Source organism: Neovison vison, chromosome 6, assembly GCF_020171115.1.
Source record: "Neovison vison isolate M4711 chromosome 6, ASM_NN_V1, whole genome shotgun sequence".
NCBI lineage: Eukaryota > Metazoa > Chordata > Mammalia > Carnivora > Mustelidae > Neogale > Neogale vison.
Window position 1 is genome coordinate 89766833 of NC_058096.1, and position 19790 is coordinate 89786622.

General features: G+C 33.8%; 1 protein-coding gene across 1 annotated transcript in view; it reads right to left on the reverse strand.

Annotated features, from left to right (window-relative positions):
• The window catches only part of SI (sucrase-isomaltase), a 102338-nt gene that overhangs the window by 24721 nt on the left and 57827 nt on the right, over positions 1-19790 (reverse strand). Inside the window, exons 29-36 of the mRNA XM_044255096.1 lie at positions 18368-18464; positions 18159-18271; positions 17942-18067; positions 16056-16184; positions 15211-15321; positions 12931-12993; positions 9103-9219; positions 969-1056 (exon numbers count right to left, since the gene is read on the reverse strand). Coding sequence (XP_044111031.1) covers positions 969-1056; positions 9103-9219; positions 12931-12993; positions 15211-15321; positions 16056-16184; positions 17942-18067; positions 18159-18271; positions 18368-18464 — 844 coding nt within the window. The remainder of the gene's footprint in view (positions 1-968; positions 1057-9102; positions 9220-12930; positions 12994-15210; positions 15322-16055; positions 16185-17941; positions 18068-18158; positions 18272-18367; positions 18465-19790) is intronic.

The following is a 19790-nucleotide window of genomic DNA, read 5'->3' on the forward strand; positions in this document are numbered from 1 at the left end:
ATCAAAATATTATAAAGTACCCTGTATGCAAATACGTAAATCATATCTATAAATTCTTGTGGCAAAAGCATTAATCACTGTTTTAAAGTAATACTGATTTTTAATCATTTGCACACTTCATCTCTGCGAATTAAAAATTTAAAAAAATCTGCAACTGTAAGTGACTATAGTTAAAAATGTGACTGAAAAACATGAAAAATTTTAGTGTAACATTTAAAGCAACAAACTGTTACCAATTAACATGAATTAATAAATGTTACCAAAAATTTTAGTGTAACATTTAGTGCAACAAAAATGTTACTAATTAACATGAATTAATAAAAACCTGGAAAAAAAAGGTATTCCTAAAAGTCTACTATATTTTGAGACATACTGATTAAATAGATTTTTATTAAAAATCCATTTGGAAACACAAAGCCCTGGGGGTAAGAACTAGACAAGCGCTATAACAGCACTATTTTTTGATCCACTTTTTCTCAGATAAAGATGCCTTTTTTCAGAGCTTTGCCATAACTTTAGGTGTCAACAGTTTATGAACATGAGAGTATGAGGATGAATATTGAGTGACTGGACCCTTTATCTGGGTCAGGAACAACCAAAGAAATGCTATCGGTATTCTCTCATTTTTTTCCTAATGAAGAAAAATTTAAAAATAAAATTCCATAAAAGTTTCTTTTTTTAATTTTAAGAATTATTGAGAATTTTCAAAACTGAGAAGATTCTCAAGAAACTCAAAGTAACAATTTTAAGCATGTTTAGTTAGGAGTATGTTCATATAAATAAAACATATTTCTTGATTTTTCTTCTAAAAATAATGTTAAATAGTTTTGGTAATGGGTTGAGTTATGATTCAATGTATAGACGGGTAGTGGGAATTACAAATGTGAAACCTATTTCCTACATTATAAGGTATATAAACCAGATAAATAAATACCAATAACATCAAAGATATAGCAACAATATTGTACCTGGGAAATAAGGTGGATAATTTAACTCTTTATTTCTGCATTGATTGCTAACTGTTCCATGTACAAAACTTGATGGTTCATTCATGTCCTTAAAGAGAGAAGAGTGACTTTAAAAATTTAGAACATATATTCTCAAAAGAAATAATTCAGAGAGCCAATAAATTAAAAAAGCATATTTGAGCACATTCACTATTCTAAGGAGCAAAACTATAAGGTGTCTCAATAGTAAAATATTTAATTTATCTGTTTTTCTTTTTTACATTTCATGACCCCTTCTGTAAAACACAAAATGCCCTATATTTCTCTATAGGTAGACTATAAATAAGAAGTAAATTTTCTGGGGGCGCCTGGGTGGCTCAGTGGGTTAAGCCTCTGCCTTCGGCTCAGGTCATGATCTCAGGATCCTGGGATCGAACCCTGCATTGGGCTCTCTGCTTGGCAGGGAGCCTGCTTCCTCCCTCTTCTCTCCCTCTGCCTGCTTCTCTGCCTACTCATGATCTCTGTGTGTCAAATAAATAATTAAAAAAAAATTTTTAAAAAGTAAGTTTTCTGTTTTCTAGACATAAAATTAAATTATAATGTGTATATTCTCCCATGTCCTCTCTCCACTCCTGCCCTAGAGCCTTCAATCAATGGTTTCTTTTTTTTCAAAAAAGCAATTTTATGTGATTTTCTAAAATCAGAAATACAGTTTACACACAGAATATTTATTTCATTTTTTTTACTTTTATTTTTTAAGTGTAGAATTTAGTGATCCATAACTCAACTACAACACAATTGCTCATCACAAATACTCTCCTTAATAGTCATCACCCATTTAAACCATCCCTCTGCCCACCTGCCCTCCAGCGACCCTAAGCTTGCTCTTTGCAGTGAAGTCTTATGGTTAGCCTCTCTTTTTTCCCACATATTCATCATCTGTTATATTTCTTAAATTTCACATATGAGTGAAATCATATGGTATTTGTCTTTCTCTGACTGCCTTATTTCACTTAGTATAATAGTCTCTAGTTACATTCATGTTTTTGTCAATGGCAAGATTTCATTTTTTTCTTTGTGGTTGAGTAATATTCTATTGTGTGTGTCTAATATCCATATATAGACACACACATACCACTTTATCCATTCATCAGCCAATGCACAACTGGGCTCTTTCCATTATTTGGCTATTGTTGATAATGGTGTTATAAATATTTGGGTGCATGTATCCCTTCGAATCAGTATTTTTGTATCCTTTGGGTAAACACTTAGTAGTGCAATTGCTGGATCATAAGATAGGTCTATTTTTTAACTTTTTGAGGACTGTCATACTGTATTCCAGCATGGGTGCACCAGTTTGAATTCCCACCAACAGTGTAATAGGGTTCCCTTTTTTCCACATCCTCACCAACACCTGTTCTTTCCTATGTTGCTAATTTTAGACATTCTGACAGGTGTGAAGTAGTATCTCATTGTGGTTTTGATTTGTAGTTTCGTGATACCAAGTGATGTTGAGCATCTTTTCATGTGTCTGTTAGCCATTTGTTTGTCTTTTAGGAAAAACGTCTGTGTCTTCTGCCCATTTCTCAACTGGGTTATTTCTTTTTGGGGTGTAGAGTTTGGTAACTTTGTTATATATTTTGGATACTAACCCTTTATCTGATGAGACATTGGCAAATATCTTCTCCCATTCCATAGACTGCCTTTTAGTTTTGTTGATTGTTTACTTCACTGTTCAGATGCTTATCTTGAAGTCTCAATAGTTCATTTTTGCTATTGTTTCCCTTGCTTCAAGTAAGAAGTTTCTATGTCAAACAGGTTGCTGCCTGCATTCTCCTCTAGAATTTTGATGGCTTTCTGTCTCACATTTGTGTCTTTCATCAATTTTGAATTTATTTTTGTACATGGTATTAGAAAGTTGTCAAGTTTCATTCTGCATTTTGCTGTCCATTTTTCACAATTTCATTTGTTGAAGACAGTGGCTTTTTCCATTAGATATTTTTTCTTATTTTGTCAAAGATTAGTTGATCATGTATTCGTGTGTCCATTTCTGTGTTTTCTTCTGTTTTATTGATGTAAGAGTCTGTTTTTATGCCAGTACCATACTGTTTTGATAACTACAGCTTTATAATAGCTTGAAGCCCAGAATTTTGATGCCACCGTCTTTGGCTCTATTTTTCAACATTCTTCTGGCTGTTTGAGGTCTTTTCTTGTTTCATATAAATTTAGGATTGTTTGTTCTAGTTCTGTGAAATATGTTGGTGTTATTTTGATAGGGATTGCTTTAAAAGTACAGATTGCTTTTGGAAGTATAAACATTTTAACATTTGTTCCTCCAATCCATGAGCATGAAATGTCTTTTCCATTTTTTTGTGTCCTCTTCAGTTTCTTTCAAAAGTTTTCTATAGTTTTCAGAGTACAGATCTTTTATCTCTTTGGTTAGGTTTATTCCTAGGTATCTTATGGTTTTCGGTGCAATTATAAATGGGTTTGATTTCTTGATTTCTCTTTCTGCTGCTTCATTATTTGTGCACAGAAATGCAACAGATTCCTGTACCTTGGTTTTTGTATCCTGTGACTTTACTGAATTCATGAATAAGTTTTAGTAATTTTTTGATGAAGCCTCTCAGGTTTTCTACATAGAGTATGAAGTCATCTGCAAAGGGTAAAAGTTTGACTTCCTCTTTGCCAGTTTGGATGCCTTTAACTTCTTTTTTATCTTTTTTTTTTTTTAAATCTTTTTTTTTTTTTTTTTTGAGGGTAGGGCTTCCGGTACTATATTAAATAAAAGAGGTGAAAGTGGATATCGCTGCTTTATTCCTGACCTTAAAGGAATAACTCTGTTTTTGTTCATTGGGGATGTTATTGGCTATGGATTTTTCTTATATGGCCTTTATGATGTTGAGGTATTTTACCTCTATCCCTACTTTGTTGAGGGTCTTTATCAAGAATGGATGTTATACTTTGTTAATGTTTTTTTTTTTTCCTGCATCTCTGGGGAGAATCATATGGTTCTTATCCTTTCTTTATCAATGTGGTGTATCACATTGACTGATTTGTGAATATTGAATCACCCTTGCAACCCAGGAATATTTCTCACATGATCACGGTGGATGGTTCTTTTAATGTACTATTGGATTCAATTTACTAATATTTTGTTGTGAATTTTGCATCCATGTTCATCAGGTATATTGGTCTGTAATTTTCATTTTTAGCAGGGTCTTTGTCTGGTTTTGAAATCAAGGTAATCCTCACCTCATAGAATGAGTTTGGAAGTTTTTCTTCCATTTCTGTTTTTTGGAATAGCTTCAGAAGAATAGATATTCTTCTTTAAATGCTTGGTAAACTTCTTCTGGGACGCCACCTGGCCCTGGACTCTTGTTTGTTGGGAGATTTTTGATTACAGATTCAATTTCTTTGCTGGTTATCAGTCTTTTCAAGATTTCTATTTCTTCCTGTTTCAGTTTTGGTACTTTATTTCTTTCTAGGAATTTATCCATTTCTTCCAAATTGTCCAATTTGTTGACATATAATTTCTCATGTAATTATTGTCTCTTATAATAATACTAATGTGGTATTGTTCTGTTAGTTGTTGTTTTTCCTCTCTCATTTGTGATATTACTTATTTGAGTCCTTTGTCTTTTCTTTTTAATAAGTCTGGTTTACCAATTTTATTATTTTTTTCAAAGAACCAGCTCCTGGTTTCATTGATTTGTTCTTCTGTGAGTTTTTTTTTTTTTTTAATTTGTTTGTTCATTTTTATATTATTTATTTCTGTTCTAATATTTATTATTTCCCTTCTTCTGTTGGCTTTAGGCTTTAGTTGTTTTTCTTTTTCTAGATCCTGTAGGTGTAAGCTTAGGTTTATATTTGAGACTTTTTGCTCCTTGAGGTAGGCTTGTATTGCTATATACTTTTCCTTTTATGACCATTTTTGGCTGCATCCCAAAGCTTTTAGACAATCTTCTTTTCATTTTCATTTGTTTCCATGTATTTTTTTTTTAAATTTCTTCTTTAACTTCCTGGTTGACCCATCATTATTTAGCAAGATGTTCTTTATCCTCCCTGTATTTGTTGTCTTCCCATTTTTTTTTTCCTTGTGGTTGACTTCAAGTTTCATAGTGTTGTGGTCTGAAAATATCCATGGTATGATCTTAATCTTTTTGTACTTGTTGAGACTTGCTTTGTGACCTAATATGTGATCTATTCTGGAGAATATCCCAGGTGCACTTAAAAAGAATGTGTGTTCTTCTGCTTTAGGATAAAATGTTCTGAATATATCTGTTATGTCCATCTGGTCCAGGGTGTCATTCAAAACTGTTTCCTTGTTGGTTTTCTCCTTAGATGATCTGTCCATTGCTGTAAGTGGGGTGTTAAGTCCCTTACTATTATTGTATTATTATCAATGAGTTCCTTTATGTTTGCTATTGTTTTATATATCTGGATGTTCCCAAGTTGAGGGTACAAGTATTTACAGTTGCTAGATCATCTTGTTGGACAAACTGCTTTATTATGATGTAATGCCCCTCCTCATCTCTTCTTACAATCTTTGATTTATAGTCTAGTTTGTCTGATATAAGTATGGCTACTCTGGTTTTCTTCTTATGCTCATTTTCATAATAAATATTTCTTCATCCCCTCACTTTCAATCTGCAGGTGTCTTTAATTCTAAAATCCAGCTAGCATATAGATGGGTCTTGTTTTGTTTGTTTGTTTGTTTAATATTTTATTTATTTACTTGACAGAGATCACAAGTAAGCAGAGAGACAGGCAGAGAGGGAGAGGGAAAGCAGTCTCCCTGCCAAGCAGAAAGCCCAATGCGGGGCTCGATCCCAGGACCCTGGGATCATTACCTGAGCTGAAGGCAGAGGTTTAACCCACTGAGCCACCCAGGTTTCCCTGGGTCTTGTTTTTTATTCATTTTGACACCATATGTCTTTTTATTGGAGCACTTAGTCCATTTACAGAGTAATTACTGATAGATATGAATTTAGTGCAATTTTATTACTTGTTTCCTCATTGTTTCTGGAGATTTTCTCAGGACCTCTCTAGTCTTTGTTGCTTTTCATCTTTCCCATTCAAACCCCTTTGATATTTCTTACAGGGCTGATTTAGTGGTCACAAACTCCTCTAATTTTTGTTTGGGAAACTCTTTATCTCTCTTTCTATTCTGAATGATAGTCTTGCTGGATAGAGTATTTTCAGGGGCAGATTTTTCCCATTCAGCACATTGAACATATCATGCCACTCTTTTCTGGCCTGCCTAGTGTCTGTGGGTAGATTTGTTGCAAACCTTATTTGTCTTCCCTTGTAGGTTAAGGACTTTTTTGTCTCTTGCTGCTTTCAAGATTCTTTCCTTATCCATGTATTTTGCAAATTTTACTATGCTGTCTTGCTGCTAGCTGGTTTTTGTTGATTTTGATGGAAATTCTCTATGCCTCCTGGAATTTAGAAGTCTTTTTCCTTCATAGATTAGAGAAGTTTTCAGCTATAATTTCCTCAAATAAACCTGCCTCCTTTTTTTTCTTCTTCTTCTGTGATTCCTATGATACAAATGTTATTATATACCATTGAGTCACTGAGTTCCCTAAGTCTACTTTCATGATCCAATACTTTACTTTCCCTCTTCTTTTCAGCTTCATTATTTTCCATAATATTATATTCCATATCACTTATTCATTCCTCTGTTTCTTCTATCTTGTGGTCATTACATCCAGTCAGTTTTGAATCTCAGTTATTGCATTTTTAATTTCAGCCTGATTGGTTTTTAGCTCTTTTATTATCTGAGGTATAGTTGTCCCTAATGTCTTTTATTCTTTTCTCAAGCTCAGCTAGTATCCTTTTATTGTTGCTTTAAATTCTGGATTAGACCTATTATTTGTATGTTTTGATTAGACCCCTGGCCCTAAGCTTTTGTTGTTCTTTCTTTTTGGGATGAATTTCTCCATCTTGTCATTTTGTCTAGCTTTCTGTCTTATTCTGTGTTTTATGGTAGTCTGTTATGTTTCTTGTTCCTGAGAATAACAGATTTATGAAAAAGAAATCACATAATGTCCAAGATCTTGCATTCAGGAAGTGTCTCTGGTGTATGCTGCATACACTTTGCTGTTGTGTTATGGCTGCTCTATCCCTCAAGACCAGTTCTCTGTGGGTTTTTTCTTTGCCTGCAGTGGGGAATGTTTAGACCTTGGCCAGAATGTGGTGAGTTTTAACTAGGTGAGCTTTGATCTGCTTGTTAAAAGAGACCTGATGTTATTTCCATTAGAACTGAAGCTTTACAGAACTCTATGGTCAATAGACATGATGCAGGCAGGGGAATCTTCTGGGGGAGGGGCCCACTGCATTGGTTCTTAGGCATACTTGCCCAAGAAAAGCAGTACCATTGGAGTGCAGAGAGGGTAGGACTTGGTGTAAGCAATGTAAGCAGTCATAGTTGGCACTGTGCTATTTACTGAGGTAGTTTATGCTGAGGGGCAGGGCAGGGAATTAGCGCCAGCCAACTCCTTTGTCCCTAGAAAGGGAAGTTCTGCTCCCCTCTACTGTCAGGGAGACCGTCTTGGAAGAGCGAATAATTTCTCCTCATGTGTTCTAAGCATTTTTTAAATTGTTGTCTCCATACTATCTGTGTCTGGTTCTTGCCTGCCTGGAGAAGCACAGTGCACTTTGGTCTCTATTGCAGCCTGGATGACTGACTTTTAAAACTCCAAACTTTAGGGTCCTGTTGTGGTGGGTACCTACACTAGTCTTCTCAGGGATGGTCTCAAAAGGCTGGGGTTGATGCAAGTTTAACCCAGAAGGGCAGTTGCACCAAAAGCAGGAGCATGGAATTTGGAGCTAAACACACTAAACAGCCAGTGTCTGGGTTGGCCACACTTAGCAGGTATCCCTGTGCTACATTGAGGGGGCTCGGGGTCGGGGAGATCGGTGCCTGTCAGCTCTTATGTCCTCAGAGAGGCAATATCACCCTTCTCAAATGTGTTCCAAGAAAAAGAAACAGCCTCTCCCAGTGGATCTTAGGCAATCCTGAGATCTCACCATCTGCCTCACAGTTATATGACTGAATTTTCTCCAGGAATAGGTCAGTACTTTTAGGATTCTATCCCAGATACACTGTGGACCTCTAAAACTCCAGTCTTTGAGCCCCGCTTGTTGCAAAAACTCATGAAAATCAAACCTTCTCATTTTTCTGGCCAATGGCTTTGGGAAAGTGTTCTCCTTTGTGATCCTGTATGTTCCTCTCTGTTTTGTCTCTCTCAGAAACCAAAGCTCCCTCCCCTCAATAGCACCTGTGATTGTTTCTCCCCCAAACCACATAAACCACATTTCTGCACCTCCTACCTTCCACAATGTGGCCTCTTCCCTACCTCTAGTTGTACACTTTGTTCTGTCAGTCCTCAGATCAATTTCTTGGGTATTCGGAATGGTTTGATATCTATCGAGTTGTGTTTGAAGGATGAGGCAAGCCTAAAGTCTTCCCAATACTCCACCATAAAATAGCTCCTCCCCCTTTTACTACCAAGATTTTAAAGATTTTATTTTTTTTTTAATTTTATTTATTTGAGAGAGAGAGACAGTGAGAGAGAGAATGAGCGAGGAGAAGGTCAGAGAGCGAAGCAGACTCCCCATGGAGCTGGGAGCCTGATGTGGGACTCGATCCCAGGACTCCAGGATCACGCCCTGAGCCGGAGGCAGTCGTCCAACCAACTGCGCCACCCAGGCGTCCCAACTACCAAGATTTTAAAGTTACATCTAAAATTAGGAGATTGTTTGAAAAGTAATTTGCTACATTTGTAAGAGATTATGATTTCTTGTACTAATGACTGACAGTTACGTGAGATTTATTCCTACATTGAATAAAAATAAAATAAATGTTTATAAGCATTTATAAATAGTTATAAAGAGATTTTTTTTGGTTCCCTGGTGAAGCTGAAACTTTAGAAAATAGCAGCTGTATATATAAAATAAATTGCTAACACTATATTTTACAGTTCTATGAATATGGAAAGGCCTTTCCTTTCTATGGAAAAATGAGTGGGATATTTTCAAAAAAATACTTTGTTGGAATTATTAGAATCTAGCAAGAATTCTGCATAATAACTGCATAATAAATAAATCAATAATAACTTAAAATATATATTGCTTTATGTTTACTTACAATCCACAAACCATCAAACCTCATCTGGTTATTGTAGAAATCTATAATTTCTCTTGCCCACCACTCTGCTGTGGCATTCCTGAAAAAGTCTGGAAAAGCTACATAAGCTCTGGAGGCCTGTAAAAATATGTAGAAAGTCAGAAGAGAGACCAGGCATGTCTAACACATTTACCTGTCAGATTCACAAGCTGTGCAGAGGTGATAATGAAAGCAACCTGATCCCAAATTTAATTGCATGCATCTATATTGTGTTTCTCTAACCAAAACAATGAAGAATAACAAATTTAAAAAAAAAGTGTGTGAGAGAGAGAGAGAAATATACATGGAGACTGAAGGGAGAAGCTTGGGGTCCTTACAGATTGTCAAAAAAAAAAAAGTTCACAAAACACAGATATATACTTTCGGTGCTTCTTAGACTATTAGGGAATTTTTGCCTTTGTGTCCTTAGAGTCCTATAATGCAGATTTACTTTAGTGGAGCATGATACGAAAGGAAAAGTCCTTGGTTTAGTCTGTTTAATTGGACTAAAAAATTTGTTTACCCAGCTTTCTGCCCTTCTAGGATCAATATATTGCTTTACCACCCCAACCATTTGCCTTTCTCTCTCACACCTAGCCCTTCCCACCTCAGCAGAGAAGAAATGATTTACTTCTTTCCCTACAAAAAATTCTTTACTTGTCAGCCTACCTATATATTCTGAGATCAAATTCTGTGTGCTAACAAATGATTGACCTTCTGTAAGTAAATAAATTGTCTGAAAAACATGGCATCACTTGCATACTTTCCTGTCACACTTTAAGTTTAAGTCTATGTAATAACTTCCAGAATAGTCTTACCAGTGTATAGAGAAAGTGAAAAGGGTAGGGAATATAGAGATTTACAAAACACTTATGGTACTGGCACAAAAAGACCCATAGATCAGTGGAATGGAATAGAGAACCTGGAAATGGACCTTCAGTTCTATGGTCAACTAATCTTTGGCAAAGCAGGAAATAATATCTAATGGGGCAGTGGAGAAACGGTCTTTTCAGCTAATGGTGTGGGAAAAATTTTACAGCCACTTGCAGAAGAATGAATCTGGACTACTTTCTCACACCATACACAAAAACAAATTTAAAATAGATGAAAGACCTAAATGTGAGACTAGAATCCATCAAAAATCCTGGAGGAGAACACAAGCACAGCACCTTCTTGCTAGGCATGTCTCCAAAGGCAAGAGAAACAAAAGCAAAAGTGAACTATTGAGACTTCATCAAGATAAAAAAGCTTTTGCACAGCAAAGGAAACAGTCAACAAAATAAAAGGCAACCTATGGAATGGGAGAAGATATTTGCAAATGCCTCACCAGTTAAAGAGCTAGTGTCCAAAATATATGAAGAACTTACCAAACTCAGCACCCCAAAAACCAAAAATCCAGTTAAGAAATGGCCAGAAGACATGAACAGACATTTCTTGAAAGAAGACATACAAGTGACCAACAGATCCATGAAAAGATTCTTAACATCACTTGGTATCACAAGCTACAAATCAAAACCACAATGAGATACCACCTCACCCTAGTCAGAATGGCTAAAATTAACAAGTTAGGAAACAATAGATGTTGTCAAGGATGCAGAGAAAAGGGAGCCCTCTTACACTGTTTTTGGGAATGCAAACTGATGCAGCCACTCTGAAAACAGTATAGAGTTTCCTTAAAAAACTGAAACTATAACAACCATATGACCCACCAATTGCACTACGCGGTATTTATCCAAAGGGTAAAAACACAGTGATTCAAGGGGACATATGTACTCAAACATTTATAGCAGCAATTTCCACAATAACCAGAATATGGAAAGAGCTCAAATGTCCATTGACAATGAATGGATAAAGAAGAGATAATGTACATATACAATGGGATATTCCTCAGCTATCAGAAAGAATGAAATCGGGAGCCTGGGTGGCTCAGTGGGTTAAGCCACTGCCTTCGGCTCAGGTCATGATCTCAGGGTCCTGGGATCGAGTCCCGCATCGGGCTCTCTGCTCAGCAGGGAGCCTGCTTCCCTCTCTCTCTCTCTGCCTGCCTCTCCATCTACTTGTGATTTCTCTCTGTCAAATAAATAAATAAAATCTTTAAAAAAAAAAAAAGAAAGAATGAAATCTTGCCATTTCCAATGACATGGATAGAACCGGACAACTTAAAAACTCTCAACAAATTAGGAATAGAAAGAAATACCTCAACATAATAAAGATGATATATTAAACACCCCCAGCTAATATCATGCTCATTCAGAAAAAAGAAACTGTTTCTCTCTCTCTCTCCCACACATGTGCATACACACACACTGTTAGAATTAATAAATTAAATAAACTTATGGAATGTAAAATCAGTATGCAAATATCAGTTGCATTTTTATACACTAACAAGGAACTAAATTAGGAAAATAAAGTAAATTAAGAAAACAATCCAATTCACAACAGCAACCCAGATAATAAAGTACTTTGGAATAAAAGTAAGGAGGTGGAAGACTTGTACACTGGAAACTACAAAACTTTGCCAAAAGATATTGAAGAAGATACAGACAAATAGAAAGACATTCCACGTTCATAGATTGGAAGAATTAATATTGTGAAAATGTATTAACTACCCAAAGCAATCTGTAGATTTAAAGCAACCTCTATCAAAAACCCAATTCCATCTTTTACAGAAATATAAAAACAATTCTACAATTCATTTGGAATTACAAAGACCTTGAATTGCCAAAATAATCTTGAAAAAGTAGAGCAAAGTTCGAGGACTCACACACCCTGATTTCAAAATATACTCCAAAGCCACAGTAACAAAAACAGTATGATAGCAGCACAAAAACACATAGACTAATGGTGCCAAATAGAGAACATATAAATCAATCAATCCATACATATATAGTCAACTGATCATTGACAAGGGTGCCAAAAACACACAATGGATAAAGGATAGTGTCTTCAACAAGTGGTACTGGAAAAACAATATACATATACAGAAGAATGAAATTGGACCCTTTTCTTACATCATAACACAAAAATCATAACTCCAAAAATGGAGTAAAGTCTTAAATTTAACACATTAAATTGAAAAAGCTTCTTGGGGAAACCAAAGAGAAAAAGCTTCATGACGTTGGTCTTGGCAAAGATTATATAAATATGACACCAAAAACACAGCCAGAAAAGTAAGCAGGTGACTACATCAAACAAAAAAGTTTCTTCACAGCAAAGGAAACAAGCAACAAAGAGAAAGGCAATCCACAGAATAAGAGAAAATATTTAAACACCATATATCAGATTACATGTGAATCTCCGAAGTATATTAAAAAGTCTTACAACTCGATAGAAAAAAAGAAAGAAAGAAAGAAACCCTAATAACCTGCTTAAAATATAGGCAAAGTCTTGATAGACATTTCTCTGAAGAATGCATACAGATAGCCAACAAGTAGATGAAAAGATGCCCATATTCACTTATCTTCAGGGAAATGCAAAAAACACAATGAGATATCACTTCACACCTGTTAGGATGGCTATTATGCAAAAACAAAGACAAAAAGTTGTGGAAAGGATATGGAGAAATTGGAATCCTTTTGCACTGTTGATGAGAATGTGAAGAGGTGCAGCCACTTAGGAAAACTGCATAGATATTCCTCAAAAACTTAAAAATAGAAGTACCTTATGATTTAAATATGGTCTGTTATAGAAAATTTAAAAATAATCCATCAGTTTTTTGAAGAAAATACTCAAATTGAATTATTGGTCCAAGTGACCATTAAATCCAAGTGCTGAATTTCTTTGTTATGTAATCAGTCAATGTAAACTTACATTAACAGCTTCATCTTCCGTTAGACTTTCATCTATTGTTATATTGGGCAAATCTGGCCAAACCTACAGAGAAAGAAAAAATAAGAAAATCGTTGAAAATAATTTCAGTATAGTATGACTATGTTGTAAATAAAGTATAATAGGGTTCTTAGGGTTCTGGAAGCATATTATTATTATATCTTGAGATCCCCAGACCAATAATTTTTTCAATTGTTTTTTCAGTTTGTGTTTTGGTAAATGTAACATTTGCAAACCGTTCTCATATTTTATATTAATTTCCTATTTAATATGCCAATAGGAAAAATAATGCCAACCTTTGCAGTAGGTAGTGATATTAAAACCAATGTATGTAACCAAAAGTTCTACTCAGAAATAATATGAAGGGGGCGCCTAAGTGGCTTAGTTGGCTAAGCAACTTCTTTTGGCTCAGGTCATGATCCTAGAGCTCTGGGATCAAGTCTCACATCAGACTCCAGCTCTGTGGGGAGTCTGCTTCTCCCTCTGACCTTCTTCCCTCTCATGCTCTCTCTCTCTCTCAAATAAATAAATAAAATCTAAAAAAAAAAATGAAGGCACATACTAAATTTAATTTAATGTGGTATATTAAAACTGTTTCTATAATTATTCTAGCATTAAAATCTAAAAAAACAAACATTTTTATTTAAAAGGAATTGAAGATCTGAGTTGGATGATGCCATGCTAAGGTAAACATCTTTTTTGTTTTCTCAATTAGTACTAAATACTCCTTTCTGTCTCTCCATATCCTCATCCCTATCCCTGTTTTCCCACCTACTGTTTTCCTCTACTCAACCACAAACACACAACTTGAGCCCAAATTCAATCATGCTGAAAGCTCTGAGAATTTGAATCTATGTTGTAAAACCTACATAGTTCCATATTTTAAAAAATGTAATTAATTCCCAAGGACTAATTACCTATAAGAGATTAGTTGTGGATGGGGAGTAGTTCACTAAAGGAATGGAAAAGAAGATAGAAATCTGAGAAAATGTATAGACATTTAGAATGAGAAGATAATACAAATGAAGGGGGAAAAAAAAGCCTTTCTATGGTCAATATGCTATACTCTATACTTTCATGTTTCTTAAAATGTTATGATTTGTCATTAAGTTTATTATAGTATTTTTCTATTTTATGTTAATTTTTAGTTTTTAAATATTTTGACTCACAGAAAAGCTACAAACATTATACCTAGAGGGTTTTTTTTAATATCCTTTATTCTGGAACATTAACAAATTTATAACCTCTCTACAATCATCAAAACCAAGAAATAGGCATTGATACAATATTTAAGTAATCTAGAGGCCATGTGATTTTTTTTTTAAGGATTTCATTTATTCATTTGACAGGCAGAGACCTCAAGTAGGCAGAGAGGCAGGCAGAAAGAGAGAGGAGGAAGCAGGCTCCCTGCCGAGCAGAGAGCCCGATGGCGGGCTCTATCCCAGGACCCTGGGATCATGACCCGAGCCGAAGGCAGAGGCTTTAACCCATTGAGCCACCCAGGTGCCCCCCATGTGTGAATTTTACCACATTTATCACTAATATGGTATTTTTGGTCCAAGATGAAAAAAGGATTCTATATTATATTTCATCATGTCTCCCACAACAGAATTCTGTTTTTATTTTTCATTCTAGTTAAGACTATTGGGTTTTTTGTTTGTTCTTTTATAAGTAAGTCAAATCAGGATTTTTTTATAATATGTCAATATACCCAAGTCCGAATATTATTGTTTAAATGAAATACAATAAATTATAATCCTTGTTCAAGTCAGGAATATAAGTATGGCTCTTAAAAATTGTCTTTTTTATTAATGAAAGAAGTACAAACGTTTAAATTACTTGCAGTGTAGAATAATGAACAGCCATCTTATTAATCTTAATTTTATAATACACAAAACAACAATAAAAAGAAATTTTTAAAGTAAATAAAAATTTTAAAAAATGCAAAAAAAATTAGATATTGAAAAAATATATGTATCAGCTTTCCCTGTTCTCTAATACACAAAAGACATTCTAATAAATGCAATTTAAAAATTTAAAATGAAACAAATACTAAACAAACATACAAATACATAAATTCTGTTTCTAATAATTTAAGTTGAAATCAAATTATATATTATTTTATTAGGTATTCAATCATTACATTTCTGTATTCTACATCTCTCCTTCTGAATATGTCTTTAAGTCTTATTTTTACTCAATAGAAACTTTAAGTGAAGTAACATTTTATACTTATTTTATTTCAAGTTATCAATTCAGTACCTTTGCCCAACAAATATCACTGGTATTAGGCCATTTGACAAAAACATCTTTCTCCATTCCTCTTTCAAATGCAGGGTAAGGCTTTGTTTCATTTCCTGAAATTGCTGGATCCTAAAATTAAAATGAAATATACACCAGGTAACTCTGGAATAAAAGTATGACCACTTAGGTCACAGTTATGAAACAAAATTTTCCATGACTACATTATTATTTTACTGTGCTCTCACACAGACTGGCAAATAGACTGACAGTATAAATTTCAGTGTTCTAGCTAGAGTGTCCTCTAAATTCCTTGGAAGGAAATTTTAAGAACTCCCAAAAATGTCCTGGCTGTGATTTCAAGAAAGATTACTAACATTTTTTTGTTTTGTTTTTATTTTTCCCAGTGGGATTACTGGCTGCCTAGCTTGCTTCCTTTAATGTATTGATAAAATATTCTCCCCACTGAATCACTAACCTGAAGTCAAATTTCTAAACATGATAAGTGTAAGAAGCAATCCCATAGAATGATTTGAGAATTGCATAGAAATGGAAAATCCATCATAACTTTGTGATAGCTTCTATAAATTGAGGTTAGTTTGTAGCTTCAGTGATTATTAGAAGACAGCTTGTCTTTGACTTCCAGATTCAGTCTTAGATCTCTAAGGATATATCAAATTGTAAAAGTAGCTTGGTAGCAGCCCATGTAAATAAGTCTTAAAGGAAGAAAGTTTTAGATTTAGGAATGATTGAAAGTAATAGTCTTCCTATTTTGAAACACCTCCCTCCCACTTCATTCTAGGAGAGAAATTTTAATGAAATCAAGATAATAAGACTCAGATAAAATATAAAATATAAATACTGACCAGGATAATAATGTATCTCATTCCTTCCTGTCTTATTTTGTCAACAAACTGAGGAAGGTCATGGAAGTTTTCATCAATTGTAAAGTCTAGTTGCCTTTCCATGTAGTCAATGTCTGTATATTGAACATCCTGAAAGATATAAAGATTGTGGCAGTGAGGTAAGAATCACATGGGTCAGTGCATCTCATTCTGTCTTCGTATAAAAGTAATAGCAATATGAAAGTTTAAATGTCTCTTCACTTAATCCTAAAGAGAATTAATCAAGTAACACAATGTTCAACAAATAAAACTAGTATATAAAGATCCAAAATAGTCTATAAGCAAGTTAATATAAATGTTCTGTTCACTAAGAGTTCACTTAACAATTTTGATTCTAAAAATTCTTTCAGATCAATATCTTTTGTTACGTAATTCCCAAAGGAAATAGGAAGACACGGGAGTAAAGGATCTGTGAGGCTACGAAATTATGTTAAATGCAATTTGGAATGTTGTACAATATATACAGAAATAGCTGTTTTTCTATTTCGGGAAACATAAAGCCAATGGGAGTAATTTCAAATAACTCTAATATTGCCAAAAAGGAAGAAAGAATTATTGGTAAATCCATCAGTTAAAAGATTCTTTCATTGGGACACCTGGGTAGCTCAGTTGTTTAAGCATCTCAGGTCATGATCCCACAGTCCTGGGATCAAGTCCCACATCAGGCTCCTTGCTCAGCAGGGAGCCTGCTTCTACCTTTGCCTCTGCTGCCACTCTGCCTGCCTGTGCTCTCTCTCTGTCTCTTTCTCGCTGACAAATAAATAAATAAAATCTTAAAAAAAAAGATTAATTAAAAAAGATTCTTTTATTATCTACCAAAGTCTTTTTAGAATTAGAAACCAAGCTTAAATAACCAAACTACTGCTTACAAGTATTTACAAATATGTTTAATAAATGTATGACATTTACAAATATGTTTAAACTAATAAATGTTTGACTTTTCATGACATTATTTAGATCTAAATAACAGATTTTTAAATTATTTTCTAAGACATTAACTCAATTTCTTCTTCTAGGTGTTATAAAAAGGATGGCTGATATAATGGACCTAATAACCTCCCTTTTTATAAAAAACAACCTCCCTTTTTATAAAAAAAATCACTTATATATTTCTGTATCATCTATTTATATAATTAATTTCCTCATAATAATGTATTTGAAAATCACATACTTGATTCTACTCCATGTACCAAGGTCTTATAATGAGGCCCTTCTCTTTCTTCTTAGAATGAGTTCTTATATACCAAGTATTCTGGAATTCACTATTTTAAATTCTCCCAGAATGACCCCTGGGATTCCTGAATCTTGTTCAAAAATGAAATCACAGGGATGATTATTTCTGGATACTCAGTAATATTTAGTTTCCTGAATATTGCAGGAAGAGGATATTTTGCAAGTGCTCCAATTCTGTGTTCCAACATTACTACTATCACCTATTTCAGGGCAAAAATCACTAAGTTTCATTTCTAATTTCTTCTCTGTAATTTGTCACTTCAGTTGATGAAGTAGGTTTCTGGGGACTCTATTTCTGATATAAAAAAATATGGGAAATACATTTGATTACTTAAACAACCCAAAGTTTAGGAGAGAAAAACAAGTGCATAGTGAGTTGTTTAGTACAACTCAGGGCCATGGAACCAGAGAGAAAGGAGAAAAAGAAATGGTATTATCCCTTTTCCTTCATCTAATAAAGACACTTTATAAAAATTTCATAACCATGTCATTAAGTGCTATTAATAAAAACAAAGAATTATTGCCAAATTACTAATTTTAAAATATGCATACTTATTTCATTTTGCTTTTATAGATAAAACATTAAACACTGTTTTAAAAATAGATATACATACATAGGGGATCTGAGCAGCCACCATATCATTATATACTTGCTCAACTTCTGAAGTATTTCTGTACCCATAACGACATAAATGGAATCCCAAAGCCCAGTAAGGTGGCATGACGGGTCGACCAATTACCTTTGGAAGAAAAAAAAAAAAGTTATTTGTGAACTAAGAGTTACTTTATATCACAAAGAAAACTTTAAAAAAAAAAAAAGTAGTGTCATACTTCATGGTATTGTTGTGTTGCAATTTCTGGAGTTGGGCCCAAAAACATATAAAAGTCCAAGATTCCTCCAATTATACGGTAAGTTAGAGCAGGAGTTGGCTGAAATGTAACGTCTGGAAATCCAAAATATGATTACATTTTTATCTATGTATAATAGTTTACTAAAGAGTAAAATGAAATACAAGAAATTCAACAAATGACTGTTTTACCCATTGCATTGCTGTTAAGTAAGAGAACTCCATGAGCATAGCCTTCATCTTCCAGAGCCATGTAATAGGGATGAAATCCGTAGGAATTAAGTTTATACTAAAATAAAAAATTAAATATAATTCACATTTAAGTAATAATAGCATAATATTTAAACAATAATAGCATATGAATTTTGTGAAGGTAATATTCAAATGCATTGTAAGACTGAGACTATATGAATTTAAAGGATCTTTCTTTGTAAACAAAACTATGCTTACATTAAAATGTTTCTCCTTTAGAAAAAAATTTCTTTATTATTTGAACCATTACTGCTTTAGAGCATACAAATGAATGTACAAATTTGTAACACCTACAAATTCTGTCATATTAACTGGGGTAAAAAACCATTGATATTGGTGTAGCTGGGTTTCTTTCTACAAGTGTATCTTAATTCATTTATAAATTGGCACTTCTTTTTCAATAAAAAAAGTCCTAGAAATGTTGAAAATATTCAAACCTCTTGAGAACTTATATGGTAATACCTAAGTTTATATAATATTATATGATAATATTTTAAATGATATCTTGTTTACACAATAGTTTATAAACACTTAATTTCATTTTCAACTAGATCTTTTCATTTTTTGGAATAAAAAACCTATACTCAGGCTCATGAAATAACTTCTCAAAAGTCACAAAACTTTTAAGTTGATGACCCATAATCAAACTGACAATTTTAGGGGCACCTGTGTGGTTCATTCTGTTAAACCTCTCACTCTTGATTTTGGCACAGATCAGTCTCAGGGCCTTGAGATGGAGCCCCGTATCAGGCTCTGTCTTGAGCGTGGAGCCTGCTTGGGGTTCTTTCTCTACATCTCCCTCTGCCCCACCTCCTCCCCACTCTTGCTTGTGTTCTCTCTAAAAAAACAACACACACATACACACACACAAAACTGACCTCTTTGACTCATACTGTATGTCAGTATTTGATCAGCATGTGGAAGAAGATTTATATTTTGAGTCAAGAATTATATTAACCTAATAATGTCAATACATTGTTGCATAGTTTTAAAGAAATACATTCTGTAAAACATACTTTCAAGTTGAAACAAATGAAAAGCAGACTTCATAATCCAAGTTTGAACAATTATGACACAAATAAAAGTTGAGCACCTAACAATAAAAAGTCATTGCAATAGTATATACACTTATAATCTTATACTGAATATATCCTTTAGATATAAGTCATGTGTAAAAAATCAAAATGAATTAGTATTTTTATTAAAATGTGGTTTTGCATGATATACTTAGAATAATTATAATTAATATTAGTTGTGCAATAAATTATTCATGAAATGTACTCCATTAATAAGACAAAACATTGGAAAAAGTGATATAAGCATATAAAAACATTTCTAAAGATGTATTTAGCAGTATGGCCTC